General features: G+C 41.0%; 1 protein-coding gene across 1 annotated transcript in view; it reads left to right on the top strand.

Moving 5' to 3' along the window:
- LOC139748917 (uncharacterized) overlaps window positions 1-22,706 on the top strand; it is a 144,314-nt gene that overhangs the window by 101,437 nt on the left and 20,171 nt on the right. Inside the window, exons 9-12 of the mRNA XM_071662279.1 lie at window positions 17,596-17,785; window positions 19,146-19,325; window positions 21,799-21,913; window positions 22,096-22,226. Of these exons, the coding sequence (XP_071518380.1) occupies window positions 17,596-17,785; window positions 19,146-19,325; window positions 21,799-21,913; window positions 22,096-22,226 (616 nt within the window). The remainder of the gene's footprint in view (window positions 1-17,595; window positions 17,786-19,145; window positions 19,326-21,798; window positions 21,914-22,095; window positions 22,227-22,706) is intronic.

The raw sequence follows: 22,706 nt of genomic DNA, 5'->3' as shown, positions 1-22,706 counted from the left end.
TGTTCTCTGATCTGTTACATCTCTGAGCATGCTTTGAGATTTTCAGATGTGAGGGACCCCCTTCCTATGGTGTGCATAAACTGTTTGAACTATTTCTTTGAAGGAATGTCTTCGTTTCAAACTAGGGTGGATTTTATGGGCTCATTAAGCCATTTTGCTGGAGCTGTGTCAGCAAGGTGCTACCTTGCAAGCCTGTAATGGGGAAGCTTTTCCTAGAGTACCTACTGTGAGGAGGGAGATTAGTTAAGTACCATAATCGTTGCCTTGGGTATTAGGTGTTTCTTTTTCCTCATAAGAAGTTTTTCTTTTACCCTACACCTCCATGCTGTTATGCTTTCATTAGCTTGTGGGTCAACTAGCCCTGGAGAGAAAAGTGAGTATTGATGAAGAAAAAGACTTTTCTCTCTGGCTCTGTTGTACAAGCAACTTTTTCATTATTGCTTCCTACCCTACCTACCCCTCTCTTTGCAAAAGTTTGATATCTGCTGACATTAGTCTCTCTTGGGATGACAGCCTTGTCCCAGGAATTGTAAGGTGGCCTGCTTGGCTGTGTGGCAGCTAACAGGATGATGACTGGTGTTCCGGAACAAGCTATTGCCACAACTGCTATTTGGGTGGTTTGCAGAGGGTGAGAGGCTTAATACTTTTAAGTGGTTTGGGCATGTGGAAAGAATGCAAGATTGGAAGTTTACAAGGAGAGTGTATGATAGTACAATTAAAGGGGTTGGTGTGAGTGGAAGACCACCTGTGACATGGTCAAATAGGGTGGAGGGGGAGAAATAGAGGAAGAATGCATGTAATAGTGTATGCAAGGGAGGCATGTAAGGACTGGGATAAGTGGAGACTCTTTTGCCATGGTCACCTCTTGATTGGAGTTCCCGGAGGAAATGGGCATCAAAGATATGGACTGATAGAGAGATATTTAAACCTCAACAGAATGTGAGTGGGTTAGAGGCTGACAACTCTTGGATATTAGAGATTCTCATTTCATGGGGCACTTCCTGAAGGAAAAATATATTTTTTTTTTCATGTGGGTATGCTCACATTGCTTTTCACGATAAACTAGCAGAGGAAGGTAATGTAAGTTTTGAAGTCCTGTTCAAGATGGTGTCATGTGAGCAATTTTCCAGGTTTCCAACCATGCCCTGCCTTTTCCTCTTTTTTCTAATAATTTTTCTTTACCTGTGGTGTCTGCTTTTGTGTTGATGCCCTGATTCTGTGAATTCTGAACTGCTTTGTGAATGCACTCCTGGATTGAATGGGTCCATGACATCATCACCATGGCATACTCTGATTGGTTAAAATGTGGCTTGAAACAAGCAAGCTGCTGCTACCACAGGTCAGTAGTGACACATAAGGAATGCTTGTGCTGTCTCATTGGTTAGATGGGTTTGTTAGAAGGCCCAAACCACAAATCATCCAAAATAAAGCTCATTGCTCATGGGACACTGCCTCAGAGAGAAAAAGTTTTTCAAACTTCAATGACCCTTTAACAGATGTGCATCATATGCAGTAGGCTTTAGAGAGTTCAACAGTTATGGAGACTCTCATGCTGTGGCCGCCCCCTTTAAGGAGTTTCCAAAGGGAATGGGCATCAGAGATAAAGATAGATTGATAGAGATTACCAAATATTCAAGATTGTGTATCTTCATCTGCCTTTTTTCAAATAATTGAAGTGTTTTGTGCTGTGAATACAGCGTAAATTCAACATTTGATTCTGAATAACTAAGGTATAGGATTGTTTATTCTTTGATATTGCTTAAGATCTTTTAGAAGGATCCCCTTTACTAGACTAAAAGGCTCTTAATTGTGATTGATTAGTGGTGACTGGAGAGAGATCCATACAATATATGAGTTACCCTTTGCTTAGTATTTGCAATTTAATGTATAAACAAAAGTATGAATGAGTCACTGCCTCCCAGTTGTAAACTAGCTGGCTTTGTTATTAGTATCATTTGTCTCAGTGGAGGAGTTTTGAATTCTGTACAGTTTCTAAGTTTTTATGCACAAAAGAGTTCTTCCTTACCATGGACTGCATATAAGCTGTAGGAACACAGTTATTAGCCCTTCCACTATTGTTATAAGTTCAGTTTTCAACAGAAGAGGTGTATCCAACGAAGAGCCAATTAGTCTTCAATTACATATGGAGGAGAGGAAATTAGCAGCATGTTGTTCCAGCAACAAATGTAGCATCATCCAGAAACTTATGCTCACAGTCCAATGACTCTTTATGTGTCTCCCACATTAAAAACTTATCAGAAATCCATTTTTATGTTTTTTGGTGCATCAGATATATGGATAGGATATTTGACTAGAAAAAAATGAAAGGATAAGAAAGAGGTTGTACCTCTCTAATCCAGCACTCTTTAGTCTGGCAACTCCCATGGTCCATCATGTTTTGAATCTGCCACCATTAGTTTGTGGATCTGCCTAGGGGGGTGCTGTTAGCAGCACTAAGGCACCAATAGCTGATAAAGATGAGCCTGTTGTTTATCACCCAACTGATCAAGAAATCATGTAAGTTGAGGAAAGAATTTCTAAAGATAAATGCATCCAGATGACAAGAGATTTAATTCCAGGACTGGAGCAAAAGGACTTTATAACTTAACAAGAAATTATATCTGTGTATTTGATTCTACGAAAATTGATTAAGGAAAAGCCAAAGTACCAGAGGCAAGCTACATTGCAACAGTGGTTGATAAAGTTTGTTAATAACACTGCCAAAGCTCCTTCCAGCATAGAAAATCCACTTCCCTGCACCTCCTCTGCCACTGATGTACAAGTTTCTGCTCTCCATGGAGACCCTGATGACCCTGCATACTCTGAAGATCCTGCTGATCCTAGAGACCTTGCTGACCCCACATAAGCTGAAGACACTGCTGACCATGAAGACCCTGCTGACCGTGTTGTACTTCTGATGTAACAATAAAAACCTTGTAATGGTCGTATTATATCCTGTTTTAAGCTTTGGTCTACCTTTCATAACATAGCAATATGCATGTGAAATGAGCTGGCAAGACTAGGGGTCAAGCATTTGTTTATATTGGAGGTTCCCTTAGGGATCAGTTTCTGTGGTCCAGCAATGGCCAGGTTCCAAGGTTGCTGGATTGAGGAGATACAATCACTACTTCACAAACTCACTGTGTTGCATTATTTATATTTTTACATTTATTTGCTTTGTCGCTGTCTCCCACATTAACGAGGTAGCGCAAGGAAACAGACGAAAGAATGGCCCAACCCACCCACATACACATGTATATACATACACGTCCGCACACGCAAATAGACATACCTATAAATCTCAACGTATACATATATATACACACACACACACACATATACATACATACACATGTACATAATTCATACTGTTTGCCTTTATTCATTCCTATCGCCACCCCGCCACACATGGAAAAACAACCCCCTCTCCCTGCTTGTGCGCGAGGTAGCGCTAGGAAAAGACAACAAAGGCCACTTTCGTTCACACTCAGTCTCTAGCTGTCATGTAATAATGCACCGAAACCACAGCGCCCATTCCACATCCAGGCCCCACAGAACTTTCCATGGTTTACCCCAGACGCTTCACATGCCCTGGTTCAATCCATTGACAGCATGTCGACCCCAGTATACCACATCGTTCCAATTCACTCTATTCCTTGCACGCCTTTCACCCTCCTGCATGTTCAGGCCCCAGTCACTCAAAATCTTTTCACTCCATCTTTCCACCTCCAATTTGGTCCACCTCTGACACATGAATCCTCTTGGTCAATCTTTCCTCACTCATTCTCTCCATGTGAACAAACCATTTCAAAACACCCTCTTCTGCTCTCTCAACCACGCTCTTTTTATTACCACACATATCTCTTACCCTATTAGTACTTACTTGATCAAACCACCTCACACCACATATTGTCCTCAAACATCTCATTTCCAGCACATCCGCCCTCCTCCGCACAACTCTATCTATAGCGCACGCCTCGCAACCATAAAATATTGTTGGAACCACTATTCCTTCAAACATACCCATTTTTGCTTTCCGAGATAACGTTTTCAACTTCCACACATTCTTCAACGCTCCCAGAACTTTCGCCCCCTCCCTCATCCTATGATTCACTTCTTCCATGGTTCCATCCACTGCCAAATCCACTCCTAGATATCTAAAACACTTCATTTCCTCCAGTTTTTCTCCATTCAAACTTACCTCCCAATTCACTTGTCCCTCAACCCTACTGTACCTAATAACCTTGCTCTTATTCACATTTACTCTAAGCTTTCTTCTTTCACACGCTTTACCAAACTCAGTCACCAGCTTCTGCAGTTTCTCACATGAATCAGCTACCAGTGCTGTATCATCAGCAAACAACAACTGACTCACTTCCCAAGCTCTCTCATCCACAACAGACTGCACAATTGCCCCTCTTTCCAAAACTCTTGCATTCACCTCCCTAACAACCCCATCCATGAACAAATTAAACAACCATGGAGACATCACACACCCCTGCCGCAAACCTACATTCACTGAGAACCAATCTTTTTCCTCTCTTCCTACACGTACACATGCCTTACATCCTCGATAAAAACTTTTCACTGCCTCTAACAACTTGCCTCCCACACCATATATTCTTAATACCTTCCACAGAGCATTTCTATCAACTCTGTCATACACCTTCTCCAGATCCATAAATGCTACATACAAATCCATTTGCTTTTCTAAGTATTTCTCACATACATTCTTCAAAGCAAACACCTGATCCACACATCCTCTACCACTTCTGAAACCACACTGCTCTTCCCCAATCTGATGCTTTGTACATGCCTTCATCCTCTCAATCAATACCCTCCCAAGAATACTCAACAAACTTATACCTCTGTAATTTGAGCACTCACTCTTATTCCCTTTGCCTTTATATAATGGCACTATGCAGGCATTCCGCCAATCCTCAGGCACCTCACCATGAGTCATATATACATTGAATAACCTTACCAACCAGTCAACAATACAGTCACCCCCTTTTTTGATAAATTCCACTGCAATACCATCCAAACCCACTGCCTTGCCGGCTTTCATCTTCCGCAAAGCTTTTGCTACCTCTTCTCTGTTTACCAAATCATTCTCCCTAACCCTTTCACTTTGCACACCACCTTGACCAAAACACCCTATATCTGCCACTCTGTCATCAAACACATTCAACAAACCTTCAAAATACTCACTCCATCTCCTCACATCACCACTACTTGTTATAACCACCCTGTTAGCCCCCTTCACTGAAGGTCCCATTTGTTCCCTTGTCTTATGCACTTTATTTACCTCCTTCCAAAACATCTTTTTATTCTTCCTAAATTTAATGATACTCTCTCACCCCAACTCTCATTTGCCCTCTTTTTCATCTCTTGCACCTTTCTCTTGACCTCCTGCCTCTTTCTTTTATACATCTCCCACTCATTTTCATTATTTCTCTGCAAAAATCGTCCAAATGCCTCTCTCTTCTCTTTCAATAATAATCTTACTTCTTCATCCCACCACTCACTGCCCTTTCTAATCTGCCCACCTCCCACGCTTCTCATGCCACAAGCATCTTTTGCGCAGGCCATCACTGCTTCCCTAAATACATCCCATGCTGCATTGTATATGCAGTATTTTTTATAACTATGATAACTCTGATGATTGCACTGATTGTATATACTTTTATTACATTGTAGGATAAATGTCATTGGAATAGACAGTTAATTACATGGTTAGGGGAATGATTTAGAAACATATTTATGGAAAGCTAGATAAATTACCACCTGATATAGCATGGGAGATTAGATTTGTCAATAGATGTTTATAGCATCACTTTACAAGCTTTTTTTATTGTGATGTTTGCATAAGATATAGCTGTTGGTGTATTTGATGTTATAAAACAATCATTTATGTACAATTATACTGCTGCCACACCCATGTTTCACTTTGCAGATAATGGCCAGGCCCACACCAGGACTCTCAAAGTGTTCACATCTTGTCAGTAAAACATTATGCTTCCTACCTGTAAATATCAAATAAACTTGGCTTACAGCTGGTTAAATCTCAGTGCCAGTCATTTGATAGGTCAATGACCACTCTGTTTGGTAATATAACTTCTTATTTAAAAAAGATATTGAGCTACTTTACTTTCTGATAGGTCATGTGTTGTCCATTAACAGATGGTTTCATTTGCTTCAGCTTTCTGAGGCCTTTGGACATCTGAATATTCATTGTCATTTGTTTTTATATGAAATGGTAACATTTTGTAATTAGGGAATGCTTACACAAAGTTTTCTAAACATCCAGTATTGTGTGTCACAATCCTTTTTTGACATAAGTTAAGGCAAGTGCACTGAGATGATCAGCAGGCAGAATAAGTCACAGAGCATGTGGCAGCACAATGGTAATAACAGAAGTTCATGGTACAGGCAGCCATTGTTGTTGTATAGTGAAACTTGTTTTCACAGTAGTGAATTGTGAAATATTTATGCATGTAACTTATCAATGAGATGATACTAGTCATGTTTGCTCGAGGTTGTACTACGAGTGAAAAGTCACATACACCCAGACTGTATCGTTGAGAGTACAATCTTGTTAAAGAATTTATCACGTCAAAGAAATCTACATTTCCATGCTATTGAAAGTAGGGCTGCTTCTTGATGCAGGAACCTTTAGAACCTTTAGGGTAGCTTTGAATGAATAATGAATAAACATATCAGTGAAATGACCTCTGCCTGAGACAAGTTGATTGCCCATTGTGTGACCATTAAGATGGCATTGTTGCTTCCTGAAATCACAAGTGTATTCTCTAAGGGCAGACATTGGATATAACCAAATATACCTGTTATCTCATGAGGGTAATGACTTTAAGACAACAGGATTTGTCCTTCCAGAAGAGTATTACAGTGTAGAAAATGTATTTATATTTCTAAAAAGGGAAACATGAAAGGAGTAAAGTGGGGAGTGCTCATCTTCCTCAGAGGCTCAGATTAGGGTGTCTGAATGTGTGGTCTCCTACTTCTCCTCGTTCCCTCCACCTCTGACACATATATCCTCTTTGTCAATCTTTCCTCACTCATTCTCTCCATGGGACCAAACCATTTCAAAACACCCTCTTTTGCTCTCTCAACCACACTCTTTTTATTACCACACATCTCTCTTACCCTATTATTATTTACTCGATCAAACCACCTCACACCACATATTGTCCTCAAACAATCTCATTTCCAATACATTCACCCTCCTGCGCACAACTCTATCCATAGCCCACGCCTCGCAACCATACAACATTGTTGGAACCACTATTCCTTCAAACATTCCCATTTTTGCTTTCCGAGATAATGTTCTCGACTTCCATACATTCTTCAAGGCTCCCAGAATTTCCGCCCCCTCCCCCACCCTATGATTCACTTCCGCTTCCATGGTTCCATCCGCTGCCAAATCCACTCCCAGATATCTAAAACACTTCACTTCCTCCAGTTTTTCTCCATTCAAACTTACCTCCCAACTGACTTAACCCTCAACCCTACTGTACCTAATAACCTTGCTCTTATTCACATTAACTCTCAACTTTCTTCTTTCACACACTTTACCAAACTCAGTCACCAGCTTCAGCAGTTTCTCGCATGAATCAGCCACCAGCGCTGTATCATCAGCGAACAACAACTGACTCACTTCCCAAGCTCTCTCATCCACAACAGACTTCATACTTGCCCCTCTTTCCAAAACTCTTGCATTCACCTCCCTAACAACCCCATTCATAAACAAATTAAACAACTATGGAGACATCACACATTCCTGCCACAAACCTACATTCACTGAGAACCAATCACTTTCCTCTCTTCCTACACGCACACATGCCTTACATCCTCGATAAAAACTTTTCACTGCTTCTAACAACTTGCCTCCCACACCATATATTCTTAATACCTTCCACAGAGCATCTCTATCAACTCTATCATATGCCTTCTCCATATCCATAAATGCTATATACAAATCCATTTGCTTTTCTAAGTATTTCTCACATACATTCTTCAAAGCAAACACCTGATCCACACATCCTCTACCACCTCTGAAACCACACTGCTCTTCCCTAATCTGATGCTCTGTACATGCCTTCACCCTCTCAATCAATACTCTCCCATATAGTTTCCCAGGAATACTCAACAAACTTATACCTCTGTAATTTGAGCACTCACCTTTGTCCCCTTTGCCTTTGTACAATGGCACTATGCAAGCATTCCGCCAATCCTCAGGCACCTCACCATGAATCATACATACATTAAATTACCTTACCAACCAGTCAACAATACAGTCACCCCCTTTTTTGATAAATTCCTCTGCAATACCATCCAAACCTACTGCCTTGCCGGCTTTCATCTTCCGCAAAGCTTTTATTACCTCTTCTCTGTTTACCAAATCATCCTCCCTAACCCTCTCACTTTCTATACCACCTCGACCAAAGCACCATATATCTGCCACTCTTATCATCAAACACATTCAACAAACCTTCAAGATACTCACTCCATCTCCTTCTCACACCACCACTACTTGTTATCACCTCCCCATTAGCCCCCTTCACTGAAGTTCCCATTTGTTCCCTTGTCTTACACACTTTATTTACCTCCTTCCAAAACATCTTTTTATTCTCCCTAAAATTTAATGGTACTCTCTCACCCCAACTCTCATTTGCCCTCTTTTTCACCTCTTGCACCTTTCTCTTGACCTCCTGTCTCTTTCTTTTATACATCTCCCACTCATATGCATTATTTCCCTGCAAAAATCGTCCAAATGCCTCTCTCTTCTCTTTCACTAATAATCTTACTTCTTCATCCCACCACTCACTACCCTTTCTAATCTGCCCACCTCCCACGCTTCTCATGCCACCCACAAGCATCTTTTGCACAAGCCATCACTGCTTCCCTAAATACATCCCATTTCTCCCTACTCCTCTTTCCTCCTTTGTTCTCACCTTTTTCTATTCTGTCCTCAGTCTCTCCTGGTACTTCCTCACACAAGTTTCCTTTCCAAGCTCACTTACTCTCACCACTCTCTTCACCCCAACATTCTCTCTTCTTTTCTGAAAACCTCTACAAATCTTCACCTTCGCCTCCACAAGATAATGATCAGACATCCCTCCAGTTGCACCTCTCAGCACATTAACATCCAAAAGTCTCTCTTTCGCGTGCCTGTCAATTAACACATAATCGAATAATGCTCTCTGGCCATCTCTCCTACTTACATACGTATACTTATGTATATCTCGCTTTTTAAACCAGTTTTTCCCAATCACCAGTCCTTTTTCAGCACATAAATCTACAAGCTCTTCACCATTTCCATTTACAACACTGAACACCCCATGTATACCAATTGTTCCCTCAAGTGCCACATTACTCACCTTTGCATTCAAATCACCCATCACTATAACCCGGTTTCATGCATCAAAACCACTAACACACTCATTCAGCTGCTCCCAAAACACTTGCCTCTCATGATCTTTCTTCTCATGCCCAGGTGCATATGCACCAATAATCACCCATCTCTCTCCATCAACTTTCAGTTTTACCCATATCAATCCAGAGTTTACTTTCTTACACTCTATCACATACTCCCACCACTCCTGTTTCAGGAGTAGTGCTCCTCCTTCCCCTGCTCTTGTCCTCTCACTAACCCCTGACTTTACTCCCAAGACATTCCCAAACCATTCTTCCCCTTTACCCTTGAGCTTCGTTACACTCAGAGCCAAAACATTAAGGTTCCTTTCCTCAAACATACTACCTATCTCTCCTTTTTTCTCATCTTGGTTACATCCACACACATTTAGACACCCCAATCTGAGCCTTCGAGGAGGATGAACACTCCCCGGGTGACTCCTTCTGTTTCCCCTTTTAGAAAATTAAAATACAATATATATATATATATATATATATATATATATATATATATATATATATATATATATATATATACATCCCTGGGGATGGGGGAGAAAGAATACTTCCCACGTATTCCCTACGTGTCGTAGAAGGCGACTAAAAGGGGAGGGAGCGGGGGGCTGGAAATCCTCTCCTCTTGTTTTTTTTTTTAATTTTCCAAAAGAAGGAACAGAGAAGGGGGCCAGGTGAGGATATTCCCTCAAAGGCCCAGTTCTCTGTTCTTAACGCTACCTCGCTAATGCGGGAAATGGCGAATAGTTTGAAAGAAAGAAAATATATATATATATATATATATATATATATATATATATATATATATATATATATATATAGGTCAAGAGAAAGGTGCAAGAGGTGAAAAAAAGGGCAAATGAGAGTTGGGGTGAGAGACTATCAGTGAATTTTAGGGAGAATAAAAAGATGTTCTGGAAGGAGGTAAATAGGGTGCGTAAGACAAGGGAGCAAATGGGAACTTCAGTGAAGGGCGTAAATGGGGAGGTGATAACAAGTAGCGGTGATGTGAGAAGGAGATGGAATGAGTATTTTGAAGGTTTGTTGAATGTGTCTGATGACAGAGTGGCAGATATAGGGTGTTTTGGTCGAGGTGGTGTGCAAAGTGAGAGGGTTAGGGAAAATGATTTGGTAAACAGAGAAGAGGTAGTAAAAGCTTTGCGGAAGATGAAAGCCGGCAAGGCAGCAGGTTTGGATGGTATTGCAGTGGAATTTATTAAAAAGGGGGGTGACTGTATTGTTGACTGGTTGGTAAGGTTATTTAATGTATGTATGACTCATGGTGAGGTGCCTGAGGATTGGCGGAATGCGTGCATAGTGCCATTGTACAAAGGCAAAGGGGATAAGAGTGAGTGCTCAAATTACAGAGGTATAAGTTTGTTGAGTATTCCTGGTAAATTATATGGGAGGGTATTGATTGAGAGGGTGAAGGCATGTACAGAGCATCAGATTGGGGAAGAGCAGTGCGGTTTCAGAAGTGGTAGAGGATGTGTGGATCAGGTGTTTGCTTTGAAGAATGTATGTGAGAAATACTTAGAAAAGCAAATGGATTTGTATGTAGCATTTATGGATCTGGAGAAGGCATATGATAGAGTTGATAGAGATGCTCTGTGGAAGGTATTAAGAATATATGGTGTGGGAGGCAAGTTGTTAGAAGCAGTGAAAAGTTTTTATCGAGGATGTAAGGCATGTGTACGTGTAGGAAGAGAGGAAAGTGATTGGTTCTCAGTGAATGTAGGTTTGCGGCAGGGGTGTGTGATGTCTCCATGGTTGTTTAATTTGTTTATGGATGGGGTTGTTAGGGAGGTAAATGCAAGAGTCCTGGAGGGAGGGGCAAGTATGAAGTCTGTTGGGGATGAGAGAGCTTGGGAAGTCAGTCAGTTGTTGTTCGCTGATGATACAGCGCTGGTGGCTGATTCATGTGAGAAACTGCAGAAGCTGGTGACTGAGTTTGGTAAAGTGTGTGGAAGAAGAAAGTTGAGAGTAAATGTGAATAAGAGCAAGGTTATTAGGTACAGTAGGGGTGAGGGTCAAGTCAATTGGGAGGTGAGTTTGAATGGAGAAAAACTGGAGGAAGTGAAGTGTTTTAGATATCTGGGAGTGGATCTGTCAGCGGATGGAACCATGGAAGCGGAAGTGGATCATAGGGTGGGGGAGGGGGCGAAAAATTTTGGGAGCCTTGAAAAATGTGTGGAAGTCGAGAACATTATCTCGGAAAGCAAAAATGGGTATGTTTGAGGGAATAGTGGTTCCAACAATGTTGTATGGTTGCGAGGCGTGGGCTATGGATAGAGATGTGCGCAGGAGGATGGATGTGCTGGAAATGAGATGTTTGAGGACAATGTGTGGTGTGAGGTGGTTTGATCGAGTAAGTAACGTAAGGGTAAGAGAGATGTGTGGAAGTAAAAAGAGCGTGGTTGAGAGAGCAGAAGAGGGTGTTTTGAAATGGTTTGGGCACATGGAGAGAATGAGTGAGGAGAGATTGACCAAGAGGATATATGTGTCGGAGGTGGAGGGAACGAGGAGAAGAGGGAGACCAAATTGGAGGTGGAAAGATGGAGTGAAAAAGATTTTGTGTGATCGGGGCCTGAACATGCAGGAGGGTGAAAGGAGGGCAAGAAATAGAGTGAATTGGAGTCATGTGGTATACAGGGGTTGACGTGCTGTCAGTGGATTGAAGCAAGGCATGTGGAGCGTCTGGGGTAAACCATGGAAAGCTGTGTAGGTATGTATATTTGCGTGTGTGGACGTGTGTATGTGCATGTGTATGGGGGGGGGGGGTTGGGCCATTTCTTTCGTCTGTTTCCTTGCGCTACCTCGCAAACGCGGGAGACAGCGACAAAGTATAAAAAAAAAAAAAAAAAAAAAAATATATATATATGGGAGGGTATTGATTGAGAGGGTGAAGGCATGTACAGAGCATCATATTGGGGAAGAGCAGTGTGGTTTCAAAAGTGGTAGAGGATGTGTGGATCAGGTGTTTGCTTTGAAGAATGTATGTGAGAAATACTTAGAAAAGCAAATGGATTTGTATGTAGCATTTATGGATCTGGAGAAGGCATATGATAGAGTTGATAGAGATGCTCTGTGGAAGGTATTAAGAATATATGGTGTGGGAGGCAAGTTGTTAGAAGCAGTGAAAAGTTTTTATCGAGGATGTAAGGCATGTGTACGTGTAGGAAGAGAGGAACGTGATTGGTTCTCAGTGAATGTAGGTTGTGGCAGGAGTGTGTGATGTCTCCATGGTTGTTTAATTTGTTCATGGATGGTGTTGTTAGGGAGGTGAATGCAAGAGTTTTGGAAAGAGGGGCAAGTATGAAGTCTGTTGTGGATGAGAGAGCTTGGGAAGTGAGTCAGTTGTTGTTCGCTGATGATACAGCGCTGGTGGCTGATTCATGTGAGAAACTGCAGAAGCTGGTGACTGAGTTTGGTAAAGTGTGTGAAAGAAGAAAGTTAAGAGTAAATGTGAATAAGAGCAAGGTTATTGGGTACAGTAGGGTTGAGGGTCAATTCAATTGGGAGGTAAGTTTGAATGGAGAAAAACTGGAGGAAGTAAAGTGTTTTAGATATCTGGGAGTGAATCTGGCAGCGGATGGAACCATGGAAGCGGAAGTGGATCATAGGGTGGGGGAGGGGGCGAAAATCCTGGGAGGGTTGAAGAATGTGTGGAAGTCGAGAACATTATCTCGGAAAGCAAAAATGGGTATGTTTGAAGGAATAGTGGTTCCAACAATGTTGTATGGTTGCGAGGCGTGGGCTATAGATAGAGTTGTGCGCAGGAGGATGGATGTGCTGGAAATGAGATGTTTGAGGACAATGTGTGGTGTGAGGTGGTTTGATCGAGTAAGTAACGTAAGGGTAAGAGAGATGTGTGGAAATAAAAAGAGCGTGGTTGAGAGAGTTGAAGAGGGTGTTTTGAAATGGTTTGGGCACATGGAGAGAATGAGTGAGGAAAGATTGACTAAGAGGATATATGTGTTGGAGGTAGAGGGAACGAGGAGAAGTGGGAGACCAAATTGGAGGTGGAAAGATGGAGTGAAAAAGATTTTGTGTGATCGGGGCCTGAACATGCAGGAGGGTGAAAGGAGGGCAAGGAATAGAGTGAATTGGATCGATGTGGTATACTGGGGTTGACGTGCTGTCAGTGGATTGAATCAGGGCATGTGAAGCGTCTGGGGTAAACCATGGAAAGCTGTGTAGGTATGTATATTTGCGTGTGTGGACGTATGTATATACATGTGTATGGGGGTCGGTTGGGCCATTTCTTTCATCTGTTTCCATGCACTACCTCGCAAACGCAGGAGACAGCGACAAAGCAAAAAAAAAAATATAAATATATATATATATATATATATATATATATATATATATATATATATATATATATATATATATATATATATATTTATTTATTTATTTATTATATTTTTTTTTATTATACTTTGTCGCTGTCTTCCGCGTTTGCGAGGTAGCGCAAGGAAACAGACGAAAGAAATGGCCCAACCCCCCCCCCCCATACACATGTATATACATACGTCCACACACGCAAATATACATACCTACACAGCTTTCCATGGTTTACCCCAGACGCTTCACATGCCCCGATTCAATCCACTGACAGCACATCAACCCCGGTATACCACATCGCTCCAATTCACTCTATTCCTTGCCCTCCTTTCACCCTCCTGCATGTTCAGGCCCCGATCACACAAAATCCTTTTCACTCCATCCTTCCACCTCCAATTTGGTCTCCCTCTTCTCCTTGTTCCCTCCACCTCCGACACATATATCTTCTTGGTCAATCTCTCCTCACTCATCCTCTCCATGTGCCCAAACCACTTCAAAACACCCTCTTCTGCTCTCTCAACCACGCTCTTTTTATTACCACCACATCTCTCTTACCCTTACATTACTCACTCATCAAACCACCTCACACCACACATTGTCCTCAAACATCTCATTTCCAGCACATCCATCCTCCTGCGCACAACTCTATCCATAGCCCACGCCTCGCAACCATACAACATTGTTGGAACCACTATTCCTCAAACATACCCATTTTTGCTTTCCGAGATAATGTTCTCGACTTCCATACATTCTTCAAGGCTCCCAGAATTTCCGCCCCCTCCCCCACCCTATGATCCACTTCCGCTTCCATGGTTCCATCCGCTGCCAGATCCACTCCCAGATATCTAAAACACTTCACTTCCTCCAGTTTTTCTCCATTCAAACTCACCTCCCAATTGACTTGACCCTCAACCCTACTGTACCTAATAACCTTGCTCTTATTCACATTTACTCTAAGCTTTCTTCTTTCACACACTTTACCAAACTCAGTCACCAGCTTCTGCAGTTTTCTCACATGAATCAGCTACCAGTGCTGTATCATCAGCAAACAACAACTGACTCACTTCCCAAGCTCTCTCATCCACAACAGACTGCACAATTGCCCCTCTTTCCAAAACTCTTGCATTCACCTCCCTAACAACCCCATTCATAAACAAATTAAACAACCATGGAGACATCACACATTCCTGCCACAAACCTACATTCACTGAGAACCAATCACTTTCCTCTCTTCCTACACGCACACATGCCTTACATCCTCGATAAAAACTTTTCACTGCTTCTAACAACTTGCCTCCCACACCATATATTCTTAATACCCTTCCACTATTGTTATAAGTTCAGTTTTCAACAGAAGAGGTGTATCCAACGAAGAGCCATTTAGTCTTCAATTACATATGGAGGAGAGGAAATTAGCAGCATGTTGTTCCAGCAACAAATGTAGCATCATCCAGAAACTTATGCTCACAGTCCAATGACTCTTTATGTGTCTCCCACATTAAAAACTTATCAGAAATCCATTTTTATGTTTTTTGGTGCATCAGATAAAAGGATAGGATATTTGACTAGAAAAAAATGAAAGGATAAGAAAGAGGTTGTACCTCTCTAATCCAGCACTCTTTAGTCTGGCAACTCCATGGGTCCATCATGTTTTGAATCTGCCACCATTAGTTTGTGGATCTGCCTAGGGGGGTGCTGTTAGCAGCACTAAGGCACCAATAGCTGATAAAGATGAGCCTGTTGTTTATCACCCAACTGATCAAGAAATCATGTAAGTTGAGGAAAGAATTTCTAAAGATAAATGCATCCAGATGACAAGAGATTTAATTCCAGGACTGGAGCAAAAGGACTTTATAACTTAACAAGAAATTATATCTGTGTATTTGATTCTACGAAAATTGATTAAGGAAAAGCCAAAGTACCAGAGGCAAGCTACATTGCAACAGTGGTTGATAAAGTTTGTTAATAACACTGCCAAAGCTCCTTCCAGCATAGAAAATCCACTTCCCTGCACCTCCTCTGCCACTGATGTACAAGTTTCTGCTCTCCATGGAGACCCTGATGACCCTGCATACTCTGAAGATCCTGCTGATCTAGAGACCTTGCTGACCCCACATAAGCTAAGACACTGCTGACCATGAAGACCCTGCTGACCGTGTTTGTACTTCTGATGTAACAATAAAAACCTTGTAATGGTCGTATTATATTGTTTTAAGCTTTGGTCTACCTTTCATAACATAGCAATATGCATGTGAAATGAGCTGGCAAGACTAGGGGTCAAGCATTTGTTTTATATTGGAGTTCCCTAGGGATCAGTTTCTGTGGTCCAGCAATGGCCAGGTTCCAGGTTGCTGATTGAGGAGATACAATCACTACTTCACAAACTCACTGTGTTGCATTATTTATATTTTTACATTTATTTGCTTTGTCGCTGTCTCCCACATTAAAAACTTATCAGAAATCCATTTTTATGTTTTTTTGGAGCATCAGATATATGGATAGGATATTTGACTAGAAAAAAATGAAAGGATAAGAAAGAGGTTGTACCTCTCTAATCCAGCACTCTTTAGTCTGGCAACTCCATGGGTCCATCATGTTTTGAATCTGCCACCATTAGTTTGTGGATCTGCCTAGGGGGGTGCTGTTAGCAGCACTAAGGCACCAATAGCTGATAAAGATGAGCCTGTTGTTTATCACCCAACTGATCAAGAAATCATGTAAGTTGAGGAAAGAATTTCTAAAGATAAATGCATCCAGATGACAAGAGATTTAATTCCAGGACTGGAGCAAAAGGACTTTATAACTTAACAAGAAATTATATCTGTGTATTTGATTCTACGAAAATTGATTAAGGAAAAGCCAAAGTACCAGAGGCAAGCTACATTGCAACAGTGGTTGATAAAGTTTGTTAATAACACTGCCAAAGCTCCTTCCAGCATAGAAAATCCACTTCCCTGCACCTCCTCTGCCACTGATGTACAAGTTTCTGCTCTCCATGGAGACCCTGATGACCCTGCATACTCTGAAGATCCTGCTGATCTAGAGACCTTGCTGACCCCACATAAGCTAAGACACTGCTGACCATGAAGACCCTGCTGACCGTGTTTGTACTTCTGATGTAACAATAAAAACCTTGTAATGGTCGTATTATATTGTTTTAAGCTTTGGTTCTCCTTCATAACATAGCAATATGCATGTGAAATGAGCTGGCAAGACTAGGGGTCAAGCATTTGTTTTATATTGGAGTTCCCTAGGGATCAGTTTCTGTGGTCCAGCAATGGCCAGGTTCCAGGTTGCTGATTGAGGAGATACAATCACTACTTCACAAACTCACTGTGTTGCATTATTTATATTTTTACATTTATTTGCTTTGTCGCTGTCTCCCACATTAAAAACTTATCAGAAATCCATTTTTATGTTTTTTGGTGCAATCAGATATATGGATAGGATATTTGACTAGAAAAAAATGAAAGGATAAGAAAGAGGTTGTACCTCTCTAATCCAGCACTCTTTAGTCTGGCAACTCCATGGGTCCATCATGTTTTGAATCTGCCACCATTAGTTTGTGGATCTGCCTAGGGGGGTGCTGTTAGCAGCACTAAGGCACCAATAGCTGATAAAGATGAGCCTGTTGTTTATCACCCAACTGATCAAGAAATCATGTAAGTTGAGGAAAGAATTTCTAAAGATAAATGCATCCAGATGACAAGAGATTTAATTCCAGGACTGGAGCAAAAGGACTTTATAACTTAACAAGAAATTATATCTGTGTATTTGATTCTACGAAAATTGATTAAGGAAAAGCCAAAGTACCAGAGGCAAGCTACATTGCAACAGTGGTTGATAAAGTTTGTTAATAACACTGCCAAAGCTCCTTCCAGCATAGAAAATCCACTTCCCTGCACCTCCTCTGCCACTGATGTACAAGTTTCTGCTCTCCATGGAGACCCTGATGACCCTGCATACTCTGAAGATCCTGCTGATCCTAGTAGACCTTGCTGACCCCACATAAGCTAAGACACTGCTGACCATGAAGACCCTGCTGACCGTGTTTGTACTTCTGATGTAACAATAAAAACCTTGTAATGGTCGTATTATATTGTTTTAAGCTTTGGTTCTCCTTCATAACATAGCAATATGCATGTGAAATGAGCTGGCAAGACTAGGGGTCAAGCATTTGTTTTATATTGGAGTTCCCTAGGGATCAGTTTCTGTGGTCCAGCAATGGCCAGGTTCCAGGTTGCTGATTGAGGAGATACAATCACTACTTCACAAACTCACTGTGTTGCATTATTTATATTTTTACATTTATTTGCTTTGTCGCTGTCTCCCACATTAAAAACTTATCAGAAATCCATTTTTATGTTTTTTGGTGCATCAGAATATGGATAGGATATTTGACTAGAAAAAAATGAAAGGATAAGAAAGAGGTTGTACCTCTCTAATCCAGCACTCTTTAGTCTGGCACCCCAGGGTCCCATCATGTTTTGAATCTGCCACCATTAGTTTGTGGATCTGCCTAGGGGGGTGCTGTTAGCAGCACTAAGGCACCAATAGCTGATAAAGATGAGCCTGTTGTTTATCACCCAACTGATCAAGAAATCATGTAAGTTGAGGAAAGAATTTCTAAAGATAAATGCATCCAGATGACAAGAGATTTAATTCCAGGACTGGAGCAAAAGGACTTTATAACTTAACAAGAAATTATATCTGTGTATTTGATTCTACGAAAATTGATTAAGGAAAAGCCAAAGTACCAGAGGCAAGCTACATTGCAACAGTGGTTGATAAAGTTTGTTAATAACACTGCCAAAGCTCCTTCCAGCATAGAAAATCCACTTCCCTGCACCTCCTCTGCCACTGATGTACAAGTTTCTGCTCTCCATGGAGACCCTGATGACCCTGCATACTCTGAAGATCCTGCTGATCTAGAGACCTTGCTGACCCCACATAAGCTAAGACACTGCTGACCATGAAGACCCTGCTGACCGTGTTTGTACTTCTGATGTAACAATAAAAACCTTGTAATGGTCGTATTATATTGTTTTAAGCTTTGGTCTACCTTTCATAACATAGCAATATGCATGTGAAATGAGCTGGCAAGACTAGGGGTCAAGCATTTGTTTTATATTGGAGTTCCCTAGGGATCAGTTTCTGTGGTCCAGCAATGGCCAGGTTCCAGGTTGCTGATTGAGGAGATACAATCACTACTTCACAAACTCACTGTGTTGCATTATTTATATTTTTACATTTATTTGCTTTGTCGCTGTCTCCCACATTAAAAACTTATCAGAAATCCATTTTTATGTTTTTTGGTGCATCAGAATATGGATAGGATATTTGACTAGAAAAAAATGAAAGGATAAGAAAGAGGTTGTACCTCTCTAATTTTGCCTCAGCCCTACAGAAGTCCATTAGGGGTGGAGATGATAATGCTGCCCTCTATTGGACCATGCGCATGATCAAAGGAGGAGAGGATCCTCGATTCATTGCACGCAGGCTTGTCAGAACAGCAGCTGAAGATATTGGTAAGATATGAGTATATTGCTGATTTATTTTTCCATCTGGGGTGGAGGTGTTGGAAATTATGTGTGGATGGTATTTGTTGTGAGTTAGGTTATCCTATGAGGAGTGGTAGTAAGTGCAGTCGTACTGAAATAACTTATCAGGATGTGCTGAAATGGGTTTGACAAATGGAAGGATAAATGAAGAAAGATTGGCTAAGAGGATGTATGTATCAGAGATAGATGGAGGAAGGAGGAGTTCCTACCTATGAATATGTACAATGAGATTTTACCAGAATTAACCCATTTGATATTATGGTGTAAATTTCCAACAAGTTGAATTCTGTGTGTGCTCTATGCTCGTTAGTTTGCTATAGATGGCCACCCAAAGATGAGATGCCAGAGCTATCTGGAGGCCTGAGCAGCCCATAGTGACAGCGAAGGGCAGTTATGGGCCTCTTCTAGGGACTGACTGAGTCTGGCACCCACCTCCACCCATAGCACCCATGCCAACCTTACTTAGAATTGATCGGTCTGGTAAATAACATATTTTTTTTTATTATTTCAAATACCAGTACCCATTTCTTAATTCATAAGAAAAACAGTGGTTTTAATAATTTTTCTAAACTAGATAAAAAAGTTAAAACATGAAATTGTATGTGACTGGCATAAATAGAAGGGGCCAGTGTAGTAGATACCTCATGTGTTTTTCCTAAGCTTGGAATTATTAATTCTTAATTCTAAGGACAGATTATTTTTTTTTAGTTTTTGTGCACCTTTTATTATAAAACAAAAATGCTTGTTTTTGTGTCCTAGGGAGATACCAGAAAATATGTTGCACACCAAGAGAGTTATACTGTTTCTCTAAACCACCCCACCCATTGCATAGTTGTCAATCTGACTTCAATGAGACTAAGAAGAAGACAGAAGGATGAAGCATGAGAGGCTCTTGGGTACTGGGGCCTAAACTTTAGGAGGGTAAGACATGTGCATGGGATAGAATTAATTGGATTAGTGCGGACTATGAGGGCAACATATTGTCAATGGATAGAACATGAACTAAGGTATATGAAGTGATCACTATAACCCATGGAATAGTCTAGGTTATAATTGGTAGCCAGTCAGTGACCAGGGAGGTAAATTACTAGTAAAGGTACACCACCGAATTTCCAGCAACTGGTGGTTCGGCACCTCCTTTAGCCCAGACAAAATTATGTGAGGGAACTTGAAATTACCGTGGCCACCAGACTAGTTTTCTGGGCAGCCACAGATGGCATTGTGTGTAGGATGTGCTTATTTACATTCTTTACACTGCACTAATTGGTGGTGATACTGCAATTCTGTGAGATCCTTAGCTTATTTTGCTTAAATTTAACCCTAGCTATGGCTTCTAAGACATATGAGACTGTCAGTTGTGGTGTCAAAGTAAACACCAGTCCATGTTGATCCGAGATATAGTAGAACTGTTGAAAAAAATGGATTGTGGTGTTTCAGTGCGTAAGCTACGTGACATCTACACTATTGTTTCATCAACTGTGTATGATATAAAGAAGCAAAGGGAGAAAATATTGAAATTCAATGCAGACAGAGATTCCAAGAAGCAAATGATGATCAGAAAAACTATGAAAGATGGTAAGAGTACTGAGCATGATCGAGTGATGATGGAATAGTTTCGACAGCATCTGAGTGATGGAATGGACTTGTCAGGTAGCATGATAATGGACTAGGCTAAGTTGTTCCATAAAGAACTTAGATTGCAACTTGAGCGTGATTAAAGTGAAGGATGGCTTCAAAGATTCAGGAAGTGTCATGGAATTTCCATGAATAAAGTGTGCAGAGAAAAGCGGTCTGCAAACCACGAAGCTGCTGAGTATGTGGACGAGTTTGCAAAACTCGTAGCTGATGAGCACCTCAGTCCTGAGCAGGTGTATAATGCAGATGAAACTGCATTATTCTGGTGATGCACACCTAAGAAAACACTAACAGCAGATGACGAAGAAGACCTCACAGGATTCAAACAACCTAAGGACAGACTTACCATCTTAGGGTGCTTAAACATTTGATATTAGTTTAATTTAAATTTCTAGCAGTCCATGGTATACTTTAGACAAATGGAAGATGTATAATTAGTGGGTTGGAGGTGTGTAAATGAATTATTATTATGTGACCACGGTTGGTCCGGCAAAATGGTTAATCTGGCAAGGCTTTGGAACCAAGAGTGCCGGAAAATCAGTGGTGTACCTGTACTTCAGTTATTAGTTATGTAGCTAGAGTTTTGCCATATAACATCTAAGATTTTTCCCAGTCATGTCTCTGTATGTTACAATGTAAATGGTTAGTAGTTTACCAGTGAGCACATTGTATAGCAAAAGTTAACTCAAAAGTTAACTTACATCATCCTTCTTTTGATGAAGAAAAATGTGCATTATGGACTAGCAGATCAGAAAGTTGAATAACAAGTAAATTACTTGAAGGTTGATATTTGTCTTGTTTTCAGGCTTGGGAACTCCAGAAGCACTGACTTATGCTGTGTCAGCTATGCAGGCTGTACAGATGCTTGGGATGCCAGAATCTGATGTCATTCTTGCCCAGTGTGCTGTTTATTTAGCAAGGTGACATTTATTTTCTAGATGGCACTATGTCATTAAAGGAAAAGCATGAAATTACTCAGATTCCACTTGCCTTTCACTATGGTATACACATACACCAGATTCACATTTTCAAAGATTGTTTTGGCCTTTACATACAGTTCTGATATGTTCTTGTTTATTGATTGAATCAGTCTCCTCCTCAGAGCACAGCACAATCCAGAAGTGTATCTAGCAATGACTCGTGTCTCACAGCATATACAAAACCATGCTGGACAACTGCCACCTGTACCGCTTCATCTTAGAAATGCTTCCTCTAAACTTATGAAGGATCTAGGTGAGTCAAAAATCTGTATGTTGTAGTCACAAAAGGTTTTCAGACCTGTTTTCTGTTCCTTGCACAGCTACTTTGAGGTGGTGCCAGAAACAAAGAGTGACCTTATTTGCTTTTGTCCACTCTAGCTATCAGGCATAATACACTGAAACTAGAGGCCCTGTCCACAGCCAAGCCCCAGAGACCATTCAGCAGTTTCCCCTGACTACTTAATATGCATTGGTTTTGCCCATTTATAGTAAATCCCATGTACCACACCACTCCAATTTGCTCTATCCATTGCATGCCTTATGCTCTCTTGCAAATTCATACCCCAAATTTAGCATCCTTCCATCTTCTTTTTGTTCTTGCCCTATTCCTTGTCCCCTCCATTTCTGACAGGTACATCCTCTTAGTCAGTCTTTCCTCTTTCATCCTCATCATATGTCCAAATCATGTCAACACACTCTACTCAGCTTTGTCAGACATAATAAACTAATACTC

Source organism: Panulirus ornatus, chromosome 6, assembly GCF_036320965.1.
Source record: "Panulirus ornatus isolate Po-2019 chromosome 6, ASM3632096v1, whole genome shotgun sequence".
Taxonomy (NCBI): Eukaryota; Metazoa; Arthropoda; class Malacostraca; order Decapoda; family Palinuridae; genus Panulirus; species Panulirus ornatus.
The sequence above is the reverse complement of the archived record's forward strand: the minus strand, read 5'-3'. Positions and strand labels throughout refer to the sequence as shown.